Raw genomic sequence first — 14,532 nt, 5'->3', positions numbered from 1 at the left:
GAAACACCAAACCGCATCACGACCAACTCCGACGACACCCTCACAAGAGGGTATACTCGGCCCGAATATTATAGTGGGCCCTGAGTTTCCCCTGCACCGCAGCAAGAGGGCGAAGGGTCTTTCAAGAAGGATTCTGCTTATGCGCAGTTTCCAGTGTCGCCAGTTCCGCCTCCAGCGCCTCCCTCTCCTCGCGCCGAAGCCTGTTCAGGGCGGAGTTCAGCGCAATGCACGTGCCCCGTGTCGTCGCCTTAAAGGCGTCCCATTGGGTGAAGACCGAGGTGTCTCCATCTTTGTTAAGCTCAAAAAACTCACCAATGGCTGCCCTAAGTTTTTTGCAGGATTCCTCATCCCGCGTAAGAGAGATAGGGAAGTACCATTTGCGGTGAGGGGATGACTCCGGGGCCCAGACCAAGCACGTCGCCAAAAGGCTATGATCAGACACCGAAAGCGGAAATATCTTGCTGTCCCGCAAGTCGCCCTGCAAAGACTGATGTAGAAAAATGTGGTCGAGACGTGAATATGTGTGGTGGACATGGGAATAGAACCTGTAATCCCTAGTGCGGGGGTGTAGGGAGCGCCAGCTATCAACAAGGCCCAGACTGATCAAAGTGTCGCGCAGTTCAGGGGAGAAGAGACCCGCCTCCGTCCTCTGCTGATGTGAGCAATCAAGACTTTTGTCCCAAACCAAATTAAAATCCCCCATCACTATCAACGCTCCCTCCCCAAAGTCCCCCACCACCCTCAGGCCTCAAGGAACCCATTCTGGCCCGCATTCGGTGCATAGACAACCACCCACGTGCAAAGCTTACCCAGGAGCATCCCCTTCACCATCAGCCACTGCCCCTCCTTGTCACCCCGCACCCCCATGGGTTGAAAATGAAGTTTAGAGCGGAACAAAAGCGCCACCCCCCGGTGCTTAGTAGTGGCAGAGGATTTGTAGATCAGGGGGTATTGCCTGTGCTTAAGTCTAGATTCATCTTTACGGGCCAAATGAGTCTCCTGCAGGCCCACCACATCTAAATGATGATCAAGAATATACTTCCATACTTTCTGACGCTTTTGAGGAGAATTAAGGCCTTTAACATTCCAGGAGCCTGTTGTAACAGGCAACATTTAGTCAACGCCCCCCCCCCCACCGCTCCAAACAGTGCCCCCCATAACGCCAGAATCAAACCAAACACACTGCAATCACACCAAATCCCCAGCCGCCACCACTGAGTCACCACCACGTCTTACTCCGTCGCCATCTTGGCCACGCCCCCTCCACATTGTTTTTAAGGTCGAAACGTCGTCGACAAACAGAAGCGAACCATTTTCCCAGCACATATCATTGTATATAGCTGCTGTTCACATGCTACAACTGTCCCAGCTCGCACAGAACATTTGGAGATGGGCCATTCCACAGAACATATATCTGTTGGCAGAGCACCTTCCAGGAGTTCACAATCAGATAGCAGATCTGTTGAGTCGGCAGACACAACAAATTCATGAATGGGAACTACATCCGCAGGTTCTTCAACCATTCTTTCACAAGCAGGGTCATCCAGACATAGATCTGTTTGCCACACATGAAAACGCAAAATGCCTAACCTTCGCCGCCAGGTTTCTACACCCGCTGTCGAAGGGCAATGCAATATGGATGAACTGGTCAGGAAGATTTGCATACGCTTTTCTGCCAATACCACTAATACCATTAGTAGTACGCAAGCTCAGACAACAGTCTCTCAAACTAATCCTAGTAGCTCCCACATGGGCACCCAACCATGGTTTACCACACTGCTAGAACTATCTGTAGTTCCACACCAAAAGCTACGACTAACTCCATCCCTGCTAACACAGAACCATGGAGACATCCGACATCCAGACCCAAATCAACTGAATATGGCAATCTGGCTCCTGAAGTCTTAGAGTTTGGTTATCTTAACCTACCACCAGACTGTATGAACATTATTAAAGAGGCCAGGAAACCTACTACCAGAGCTTGTTATGCTGCTAAATGGAAGAGATTCACCATTTATTCAACAATAGCCACATTGATCCCCTGAATGTCTCCATCCAGAATATTATGTGTTACCTTTTACATTTACAAAGGTGTAACTTAGTATATTCATCCATACGCCTGCACCTTGCAGCAATTGCAGCATATTTACAAAACAGACAACATCTGTTTCTTTTCAGAGTGCCTGCAATTAAAGCATTATGGAAGGATTAAAAAGAATCATCCCTTCCAGGTTGCCACCTTCTCCAGTATGGAACCTAAACGTTGTTCTTGCAAGACTCATGGGACCCCCTTTCGAGCCTTTACATAAATGTGAACTGCAATTCCTCACGTGGAAAACTGCTTTTCTTATTGCTATCACCTCTCTGAGAAGAGTAAGTGAAATACAAGCATTTACAATACAAGAACCATTTTTAAAACTACATCGTAACAAAGTGGTTTTAAGAACTAATCCAAAATTCCTTCCAAAAGTCAGAACTCCTTTTCATTTAAACCAATCTGTAGATTACCTGTGTTTTTCCAAAACCCAAACTCTGTAGCAGAAAGAGCTCTACACACATTAGATGTTAAAAGAGCTCTTCTCTACTATATAGATAGGACTAAGTCTTTTCGAAAAACAAAACAACTGTGTTTGTCTTTCTCTCCACCTCATAAAGGCAACCCCATCTCTAAAGGTGGGATTGCCAGGTGGATTGTAAAATGTATAAAAATATGCTATCAAAACACAAAACGTACATTAACAGTTCCTCCTAGAGCGCACTCAACAAGCAAACTAGGAACCTCTATGGCTTTCTTAGGAAACATCCCCCTAGAGGACATATGCAAGGCTGCAACATGGTCTACAACACACACCTTCACTAAACACTACTGTGTTGATGTGCAAGCCAACCAGAAAGCTGCAGTAGGCCAAGCTGTCCTTAAAACTCTCTTTCAAACTACTGCAACAGATACAGGTGACCGCCGCTAGGGGAGACACTGCTGCACAATCGATGCTAAGTGTACAATCTGCAGCTCATATGCCTCGAACAGAAAATGCTACTTACCAGTATGCATCTGTTCTTGGCATGTAGAGCTGCAGAGTTGTACACGCCCTCCCGCCTCCCCGGGACCTGTATCTGTTCCAGTTTTATCTTACCTAGATGCACACGCATGGACATCTTTTTTCTTTACTTCTACTAACTCCGTCATTTCCCATCATGGTGAAAAACAATCTAAGGATGGAGCCGATGCCCACAGTCCCTATCGTCCAAGGGAGGAGTCACCTGTCTCGTGACTACAAAGACTTCTTCCAAGATGACTACAACATGCGATCATCCGAGCCCACCACCTGTCAGGATCAGCACTCTGCAGGATTCATTTGCAGCAATAAGCTCCACCTCCGGACCTCCCAAACACCCTGACTGGAATGCACAGGGTGTTCGGGTGATACGGTGAGGGAAAAACCCCGTAAACGGGGAAAACCCAAGGAAGGAAAGGAGGGGGCAGCAGGGAAAGGAAGCTGTAAAACAAAATAACAGGTTAGTACATTTCCTTATGACTACTCTCATTAAAGTCTCGCTAGAAGAACTAATCACCTGCATCAAACATGAATCATTCTCCGCTCGACGGCCTTCATCCCTTTCCTCCAATCCCTATGCAACACAAGGAACACAGTTATTAACATATACAAGGATGATCACACCATGTACATCAGCTATTACTGGTAGATTGTTTTCACGCACCCCCAGAGTGGCAACACTCTTCCTCATAAATTTTGTACAGCCAAGAATGTCTTGCACCATGCTATGTTCCTGCTATCCAGCAGATCAAGTTATGCAAGCCACAATGGGTTAGACTGTAGAGGCCAGTTTTCCATAAAGTGCGATATCAATTACTGCATTGAAATCCTTGCCTGGAACATGTAACCTCCTTTTAGGCAAACCCAACCAAACACGGTGAAGTGTAGCCACAATGCCACCGCTTCCCGCTTTGGGAATTGTATTCCAACTTCGAAGAACAAACACACATCATGAATTCATGACGGCAATGAGGAGATATCTCCCCCCTTCATTCCGCCACTTAAAGCACCAAACTCAAGAAAGAAACAAAAAACGTAAATAAACGCACAATAGACACGCCTTATCCACAGACGTTTTGACAGTACCAGCTCTATGAATTGCAGAGCCTGACCGAGGTAAACGCTTGGCTCTCTTAAGGAATGAAAGAGCCCAGCGATTAGGGAACAGAGTCAAGAACGAATACCTATCCAGGAATGTCCTCCGCGCTGACACCGCAACGCAGACCTCTCTCCTAGGACGGAGCACCGGAACAGAGAGCAGCCGCTTCCGCGGGGAAATCCAGAATCACTAGCTCCGAGCAAGCCGCTCGGCAACGCTATATCGCGAGGGCTGCAAAGGGTCATGGGAAATGTAGTTCTTGGCCCGCAATCCCTGGGCAATGTAGTTCGCAATGCAGGCGCGAAGGCTAGGACCTGACAGTACGCCCCCCTCCCGAGCGCCTCCTAGGCCCGGGCTTTGAAGGAAATCTCCGATGGAACGAAGCAACAGCCCTGGGAGCATGAACATTGGACCACGGTTCCCAGGAATCATCCTCACTCGAATATCCCTTCCACGAGACCAGATACCACAACACCCCTCTGCGCAACTTGGAGTCTCGAATGGACCGGACTTCATATTCAGGGCCATCCACAAGAGCCACTGGCGGAGGCGCCCTCCGCTGAGAGGTGAGGGCCGCTTTCAACAGATGGACATGGAACACCGGATGTATTCTCAAGGAGCCAGGCAACTGCAACTTATAGGCCACAGGGTTGATCTTTTTCACAATCTGATAAGGGCCAATGTATCTAGGATGAAAGATGCTTCTCATCTTGAAGCGGATGTACTTGGTGGATAACCACACCCTGTCCCCAACCTGAAACTGAGGTCCTGGTATTCTGTGTCTGTCCTCCCATTGTTTGTATACAGTTTTGGCCTTCAACAAATGGTTCCGCACCTCTCTATGCACTCTTCGCAATGTACGCATGCGAGCCAAAACAGTGGGCTGATCTCCTACTTCTGAAGGAAGAGTTATAGGCAAAGTGTTGGCATCGTACCCATAATTAGCCTTGAAAGGAGACAGGCCGGTTGAACTATGCCAAGCGTTGTTGTATGCCAACTCAGCCATCCATAACAGGTTCACCCATGATTCCTGTGCAGAAGCAGAATAACACCGTAGATACTTCTTCAGGGTTTGATTTAATCTCTCTGTCTGCCCATCTGTCTGAGGGTGGAAGCTTGTGGAGAGAGCTGCCTCAATCCCCAAAGCCTTACACCACATCCTCCAAAAGCGAGCAACAAATTGTGGTCCTCTGTCTGAAACGATCACCCTGGGAACGCCATGCAAGCGGATGACTTGTGAAGCCAGTAACTGCGCAGTTTGCCCAGCTGTTGGAAGATTCGTGCATGGTATAAAATGGCCCATTTTAGTCAAGTTATCAACAACCACCAGAATAGCTGAACACCCTTGTTCCATAGGCAAGCCCGTAACAAAATCCAGACTAATATTCTGCCATGGTTGTGCGGGCGTGGGCATGGGCATCAACTGACCCTTTTTCTTGGTAGTCTCCCCTTTTGCTCTTGCACACTCCTCACAGCCCTTAACCCACACAGTGGCATCCTCAACCAATGTTTCCCACCAAAAATATCTCCTAAGCAATCTTAATGTTTTTGCTATACCTGGGTGCCCCGCCATAGGAGCTACGTGACACCAGTCGAAGGCTTTCTTCCGTATCTCAACTGTGGGCAGGTACAGACTATCCCCCTGAAACGGCAGGCCATTTCTCACCGACCTCCCCGATTTTTTTCCAGCCCATATATCCCAGGCCTGTCTAGATCGTGCGTTCTGCATTTCCTCCAAGAACCGCTCAGCACGAACCACACATACTACCTTGGCCGCCGGAATAATGGCTTGTTGTTCTTTCTCCTGTGGTACATCCGGCATGATTTGTCGGGACAGTGCATCTGCCTTCCGATTGTCTATGCCAGGCCTAAAGGTAACCACAAAATTGTACTCTGCAAAAAAAAGCATCCAACGCATCTGTCTTTGTGTTAAATGCCTGGCCGAAGTCATATACTGGAGGTTTCTATGATCCGTGTACACTGTAACTGCATGACAGGCCCCCCACAAGTATTGCCTCCACTCTTGGAAGGCACGTTTAATGGCCAGTAGTTCTTTTTCCGCTATCGTATAGTTGTACTCAGCAGGGCTCAATTTCTTTGATAGATACGCTACAGGATGTAGCTGGCCTGTGAGTGAATTCCTCTGAGACAAAACTGCCCCTATTGCTTCATCCGAAGCGTCCGCTTCCACTACGAAGGGATGTTCCAGAACAGGGTGTGCCAACACAGGTGCCGTAACAAACGCTTTTTTTAAAGCCTGGAAAGCCCCCTCTGCTTCATCATTCCATACAAAGCGCACTCCCTTCCTTAACAACCTAGTGATAGGGCCAGCCTTTTGCGAGAACTGATCGATAAAACGGCGATAATAGTTAGCAAAACCCAAAAAGCTTTGCACCTCCCGCACATTCTTAGGGACTGGCCACTCCTGCACCGCCTGGACCTTCCGGTCCGACATCTGTAACCCCTGCGAGCTCAGATTCACTCCCAGAAACTCCACCTCCTTGACCCCAAACTCACATTTACTCAATTTCGCATACAAGCGGTGTTCCCTCAGCTTGTCCAAGACCGCTCTCACCTGTTCAGCATGACAGGATTCATCCTTAGAGTATATCAGTATATCATCAATATACACTACCACAAAACGGTCCAAATAGTCTTTAAGCACATCAGTAATGAAAAATTGGAACGCCGCAGGGGCATTACAAAGCCCAAAGGGCATCACCATGTACTCATATAGACCGAATCGCGTCTTGAATGCCGTCTTCCATTCATCCCCCTCACGTACTCTGACCAGATGATAAGCCCCCCGCAAGTCCAGACGGGTAAAGATCTTTGCTTCCCTCACCTGGTCAAGCACGACAGAAATGAGGGGGAGAGGATAACGATTCCGGATGGTATTTTTATTCAAGACGCGATAGTCCACGCAAGCCCTGAGATCCCCATTGGCCTTCGCTATGAAGAACAGAGGAGAGGCTGCCGGGGAGCGGGAAGGTCTGATGAAACCCAAGCGGAGGTAGTGGTCGATATATTCTTTCAAGTGAGCAGTCTCAGGGACGGACAATGCATATATCCTACAAGATGGAATTGTAGCCCCCTCCACCAGATCGATGCAACAATCATACTCCCTGTGTGGAGGAAGGGTTTCTGCTTTCACTTCACTAAACACATCCCTGTAACTACTATACGCTGCCGGAAGCTGTACATTCTTTTCCGCTGCTGTGGCTGCTACATAAGGAGTGGATAAAACTGCCACATGAACAGAAGGTCCGGCCACCATGTGATCCTGACAAAACTCAGGCAAAAACTCAAAGGTTTTATGTTTCCAATTGATCACAGGATTGTGTCTACTTAGCCAGGGCATTCCCAGAATTACCTCATACTGAGGTGCCGCTATGATATTCAAAGACAACATCTCGGAGTGAATAATACCTCGCCGAACCACTGACAACCCTACCTCACTTGTTTTTTCGGTGATTTGTCCTGACAGTAAAGGCTTACCATCCACCGCTAGAACAACCTCGGGGTTCTCTCTCAGGATGCGAGGTAAGGCTAATCGAGATACTAAACCCTCATCGATAAAATTGCCCGTTGCCCCTGAATCCAACATAACCAGAACTTGGTGACACTCATTCTCGCATTTCAACGTCATTCCAATTACCAAATGGGACTCTGTTTCCCCCACCTCGACGGTCGACAAGGAAGTCAGATTCCATTCTGATTTCTCCCCTCTTCCCGGACTAGCATGTTCCCCCTGCTCATCGCTGGGTGTCTTGGCAGAAACAGCTACTCTTTTGAACCTACTGTTACTGGAGGGTTTGGGCTTAGAAGGGCAGTCGCTCACGAAATGCCCCTTTTTCCCACAATACATGCATAGCCCCTGGGTTCTCCTAGCTTCCCTCTCTGCCCTTGACAACGGGGATCTGAGGGCTCCGATTTCCATAGGCTCTGTACTAACTTCAGGCCCTCCAGTGGGTTTAGAAGAGGTGCGATCGTAATGGAATGTACCTCTATCCCATCTTTTCCTAGCACCCCCTCTTTCTGACAATCGACCATCTAGCCTCAGAGCGAGATTGATCATGTCAACACAAGTCTTGGGCTGGGGGTCCACTTGAGCCACCACATCTTTTAACTCATCTTTTAACCCTTGATAAAAAAGGGACATTCTCTTTTCCTCAGGCCATTCGGCCTCTGCCACTAGCCTGTTAAACGAGGTTAGATAAGTAATCAACTCATTCCTTCCTTGTCTCAGCTCCATGAGTTCCCTATCTACTGTGAACGAGGCAGCCCTACGATCAAATACCTTCTCAAATTCGGCTCTAAAAGCCGCCCAATCAGACAAAAGGGGATCATTATTCTTACCAACGAACCGGGCAGAGTGTAATTCTTGGGCTAGTGATTCTGTCAGGATCAGCACTCTGCAGGATTCATTTGCAGCAATAAGCTCCACCTCCGGACCTCCCAAACACCCTGACTGGAATGCACAGGGTGTTCGGGTGATACGGTGAGGGAAAAACCCCGTAAACGGGGAAAACCCAAGGAAGGAAAGGAGGGGGCAGCAGGGAAAGGAAGCTGTAAAACAAAATAACAGGTTAGTACATTTCCTTATGACTACTCTCATTAAAGTCTCGCTAGAAGAACTAATCACCTGCATCAAACATGAATCATTCTCCGCTCGACGGCCTTCATCCCTTTCCTCCAATCCCTATGCAACACAAGGAACACAGTTAACATATACAAGGATGATCACACCATGTACATCAGCTATTACTGGTAGATTGTTTTCACGCACCCCCAGAGTGGCAACACTCTTCCTCATAAATTTTCTACAGCCAAGAATGTCTTGCACCATGCTATGTTCCTGCTATCCAGCAGATCAAGTTATGCAAGCCACAATGGGTTAGACTGTAGAGGCCAGTTTCCATAAAGTGCGATATCAATTACTGCATTGAAATCCTTGCCTGGAACATGTAACCTCCTTTTAGGCAAACCCAACCAAACACGGTGAAGTGTAGCCACAATGCCACCGCTTCCCGCTTTGGGAATTGTATTCCAACTTCGAAGAACAAACACACATCATGAATTCATGACGGCAATGAGGAGATATCTCCCCCCTTCATTCCGCCACTTGAAGCACCAAACTGAAGAAAGAAACAAAAAACGTAAATAAACGCACAATAGACACGCCTTATCCACAGACGTTTTGACAGTACCAGCTCTATGAATTGCAGAGCCTGACCGAGGTAAACGCTTGGCTCTCTTAAGGAATGAAAGAGCCCAGCGATTAGGGAACAGAGTCAAGAACGAATACCTATCCAGGAATGTCCTCCGCGCTGACACCGCAACGCAGACCTCTCTCCTAGGACGGAGCACCGGAACAGAGAGCAGCCGCTTCCGCGGGGAAATCCAGAATCACTAGCTCCGAGCAAGCCGCTCGGCAACGCTATATCGCGAGGGCTGCAAAGGGTCATGGGAAATGTAGTTCTTGGCCCGCAATCCCTGGGAAATGTAGTTCGCAATGCAGGCGCGAAGGCTAGGACCTGACACCACCAGGTGACGATCTAATGCTAAGTGTACATCTCTGCAGCTCTACATGCCAAGAACAGATGCATACTGGTAAGTAGCATTTTCCTTACTGGTAAAGTCAGATTTAACATTACTATTTTAGAAAAGCTACTTTTAGAAAGTGGACTTTTCTCTGCTTGTACTGCTCTTTGTGCCTTATACCCTGTCTCTAGTACACGTCTGGGCTAGGTGACCGACCCCTTTGTGTATTCCTTCTAGAGAGCCACAGACACTGCAAGGGTTGGGTGTGATTTAGCACTTATCTGCATCCATCTGCATCCCAATGGGTCTTTCTGGGCAGATGGGAGGAAGGGGCCCACTCTTACCCTTCACAGGGTGGTAGACTGTCCCCATATAAAGGAATGATTACTCCCTTTGGTAGTCTGGAGTGAGTGCCAGGATTGAAAGCGATACTGGTGTACTTCAAAACTACTCTTTGAAGTTTCCCTCACAAATAAGGCCCATTTGGACGTAAGTGCTGAGTCTCTGGCCCCATCACATCCGACTCTTTTGGATCTACATAGAACCGCTGTCAGAAGAACTGTGGTGCTACACAAAAGACTCAACTGGAGTCTTGGTTACTCCTTGAGTCCACAATCCACGATAGGAGGGCGTCAAGAAAGGATCATATGCCCTTGCTCTGCCTATGGCATCTTTACATTGAAAGTGTAATCTAGAATTTCTTCAGCACACTTGTCTATGTGGTGAATTAAATGTCTCATTAAATGCCAATAGAATTTCGTGATGGACCCACCATTTAAGCTTATCCAGTGTTTTTTTTTCCAACAGGTGAAATAAATGCAGTAATGAACAAAAAAAGTGAAGGAATTAATCATCAGTTGTGTAGGAAGTGATGTAAAACAGTGCACCTTAAAATTTCTTCCATTGAAGGCTAATGCCTCGCCAAAGTCTTTCTACAGCAGAAAATCCAAACTGCCCAATGTGGTCTGTACTTGGCTCTTAGGGATCACCTGATAAACATTGACAAACTAACACACTGACATACTGAAGCAAGTCTGATAAGGTTCTCACTACGAAGGAAGAGATAACCTGGATCAGAAAGAACACACAGAAGAGAAACCGTTTGAATATCTAGAAAGTGGCAACGCATTTATTAGGGAGACAAAGCAAGTGCAACATCAGAAAGTTATACTGGAGAAGAACCATATTGATCGACTGACTGTGGAAAGTTTTCTCTGCCGTGAAAGCCATAATGCAGCATCAGAATGTCCACGTAGAGGAGAAATCATATAAATATAGAGAATGTGACAAAGCATTTATAACAATTGGACAGCTAAAGCGACATCAGAAAATCCACACTGGGGAGAAACCATATAAATGTACAGAATGTGACAAAGCATTTGTAACAAATGGAGATCTAAAGCAACATCAGAAAATCCACACTGGGGAGAGACCATATAAATGTACAGAATGTGACAAAGCATTTATAACAAATGGAGAGCTAAAGCGACATCACATGATCCACACTGGGGAGAAACCATATAAATGTACAGAATGTGACAAATCATTTATAACAAATAAAGATCTAAAACTACATCACATGATCCACACTGGGGAGAAACCATATAAATGTACAGAATGTGATAAGGCGTTTAAAACAAATGGATTGCTAAAGCAACATCTGAAATTCCACACTGGGGAGAAACCGTATAAATGTACAGAATGTGACAAAGCATTTGTAATAAATGGAGAGCTAAAGCGACATCAGAAAATCCACACTGGGAAGAAACCACATCAATGTACAGAGTGTGACAAAGCATTCATTAGAAAGTCACATCTAAAGGAACATCAGAAAGGCCACACTGGGGAGAAACCATATCAATGTACAGAGTGTGACAAAGCATTCATTAGAAAGTCACGTCTAATGTTACATCAGAAACTCCACACTGGGGAGAAACCATATCAATGTACAGAGTGTGACAAAGCATTCATTAGAAAGTCACGTCTAATGGAACATCAGAAAATCCACACTGGGGAGATGCCATTTCAATGTACAGAGTGTGACAAAGCATTTCCTGGAAAGTCATATCTACTGGACCATCAGAAATTCCACACTGGGTGGAAACCATATCAATGTACAGAGTGTGACAAAGCATTCATTAAAAAGGCACGTCTAATGTTACATCAGAAAATCCACACTGGGGAGAAACCATATACATGTGCAGAATGTGAGAAGACATTCATTAGAAAGGAACAACTAATGTTACATCAGAAATTCCACACTGGGGAGAGACCATATAAATGTACAGAATGTGACAAAGCATTTATAACAAATGGAAACCTACAACAACATCAGAAAATCCACACTGGGCAGAGACCATATAAATGTACAGAATGTGATAAAGCATTTATAACAAATAAAGATCTAAAACGACATCACATAGTCCACACTGGGGAGAAACCATATAAATGTGAGAAGGCATTCATTAGAAAGGCACATCTAATGTTACATCAGAAATTCCACACTGGGTAGAAACCATATCAATGCACAGAATGTGGCAAAGCATGTATAACAAATCGACAGCTAAAGTAAAATCAAAAGGTCCAAACTGGGGAGAAACCATACCAATGTACAGAATGTGAAAAATCATTTTTAATCAATTGAGAGCTGAAGCAACATTAGAAAATCTCCACCGGAGAGAGAACATTCAACTGCACTGAATGTGAGAAGGCATTTATTAGAAAGTAGCATCTTATGCAACATCAGATAGTCCACGTAGGAGAGAAACCCATGAATGTGCATAATGCAACAAGATATTTATTACTAGGCAAAGATAAATACTACATCAGAAATTCCACACGATATCAACTCAGGTGCTACTCTTATACAAAATTCAAGTGATATGTCTAATATTGCACCCATACCTCCTTCTCAATGTATGCTGGGAACTGTAGTTTAGCCATGTATTCAATCTGATGCCCATTCGGTCTCTCTCCTGGAGCAAGGCTCTAATCTGTTGTTTGCAAATGGTACAGTCATTATTTCAAAGTCTGGTCTCGATTCAAGGGGGTCAGAGAGCACTGAGGCCACAGATACATTTTATTCAGTTTCGGATCATTCATCAGCGGAGGAGGATCCGGAGTTTGATGCTGAACTTGAATGGTCCGACTACGACAGTGAATCAGGGGATTAGCGCCTTAGTGAGGCTTCTAAGGATGTGAATGCCGCGAGTGCTGTTAATACAGTTCAAAAAGCCCCCTGCCACAAGGGATTGATAAATACCGCCTGCCTACAGAATATAGTATTAGACCAAGCTGTAACGAACAGTGGAGCTACACCTGACAATCCCTATGGCTCGTCAACAGAAACCTCTGAGGAAGTTACCCTCTCAACAATTTACCAAACTATCATCACCCACAGAGAGGCTACAAGACAGGAGAACATTCGTACACAGGGGGTGTGCCGTAGAATGCAGAACTCCTTGCGCCGAGTGGTGAAAACATGTACTGACATTGCCTCCAGGGTTTGGGAAGCTGAGGAGCGGATTTTGGCGTTAGAGGATGCAGTGGTGGCCCAGAAAGAACTCACAACAGAGATTAAGGAACAACATACGGATATCCTATGGAAGCTCACGGACTTAGAAAATCAAGCAAGAAGAAACAACTTAAGAGTCTTAGGAATCGAAGAAAATATAGAAGGCGAAGATGTTAGGCAGTTCATAGTCGAGCTCTTTTTGGAGGCGTATCCAGAAGTTACACAATGGGACTGGAATTTAGAAATATAGCGGGCACACCGGTTTCCATTTTAGCAGCGGCAAACCTCAGCTTCTGGTACCAATAAAACCTTCCCACGCGCCATCCTGATATGCTTCAACAATTTTCTTGCACCTGAGAAAATATTTGATCTCGCCAGACCTGATAAAAAGCGGACTGCGAAGGGATGTCAATTTTTTGTGCAGCCTTATTTCTGTCCAGCTACAGTTGAGAGGTGATGGCACCTTCGTCAGCTGATGCCCTTGTTCCAGGCTAAGGGTGCTCAAGCCTTTCTACTCTTTCCTTCTATGTTGAAAGTGATCTGTAAAGGTCAGACTAAATACTTTACATCAGAGATATTGGCCAAGGAGTTTCTTGGGACTATCTAGGTTGAACTGCCTTATTTAATTTAACTTGTTGCACTAAATTCGGATTGACTCGGGATGGGATGTTTGCTCACTTTAAAGATTAGTGACTTTAGATGACCTGACAGATAGTTTGCTAGATTTTCTCTCTTTGGCTTTTTTGTTTATCTGGCGGTCAGGTCTTCCGTAGTGCTTCAATGGAGGGGGGTTCTCCGGTTCCGGGAGAAAGTGGGTCTCACCAACCTGACCATCAAAAGGACCATGGTCCTGTTGCTCTACATGGGGGGTGGGGACGAGGGGTGTTGGGAAGGTGAGGGGTGGTTTTGGGGGGGTTTAGGGGGGTTCGGGGGGGGGGTGTTTTGGTGGCGGGGGCTCAGGAGGCTGTTTCTGTTTCTAGTATCTTTTTTGTGTTTAGGAAACATGATTGATGCGCTAATGACTCAAATATTGTCTACACTATGTATATTCTTGTTCAGAGGTCCAGTAATTTTTCTGTACAGTACTATTAGTAAATTGAGTCTTGCTGGTTGTTGATTTTTCTACTTTTTGAATGGTGGGGGGGGGGTAGGCTACGCAGTGTCACATGGAATATCTGTGGTTTGAATGATCCCAAGAAGCGTATGATGTTTTACAAGATTCTCCAATTTCTACAGGTCGATCTAATTTCCTTACAGGACACTCATATCCCGTGGACTAAACGTAGCTGGTTAAGATTTCCTGGATATGAGTTGGTTGC

At 46.0% G+C, this 14,532-nt stretch overlaps 1 protein-coding gene across 1 annotated transcript in view; it reads left to right on the top strand.

Annotated features, from left to right (window-relative positions):
- LOC144764097 (uncharacterized) overlaps positions 1-14,034 on the top strand; it is a 41,740-nt gene extending 27,706 nt beyond the window's left edge. The window contains exon 2 of the mRNA XM_078650263.1: positions 10,507-14,034. Coding sequence (XP_078506389.1) covers positions 10,931-12,211 — 1,281 coding nt within the window. The 5' untranslated portion in view covers positions 10,507-10,930 and the 3' untranslated portion in view covers positions 12,212-14,034. The remainder of the gene's footprint in view (positions 1-10,506) is intronic.
- Positions 14,035-14,532: the final 498 nt, after the last annotated feature.

This window comes from Lissotriton helveticus, chromosome 6, assembly GCF_964261635.1.
Source record: "Lissotriton helveticus chromosome 6, aLisHel1.1, whole genome shotgun sequence".
NCBI classification, from domain to species: domain Eukaryota; kingdom Metazoa; phylum Chordata; class Amphibia; order Caudata; family Salamandridae; genus Lissotriton; species Lissotriton helveticus.
Note: the sequence above shows the minus strand (reverse complement) of the source record. Positions and strands in the feature narration are given on the sequence as shown.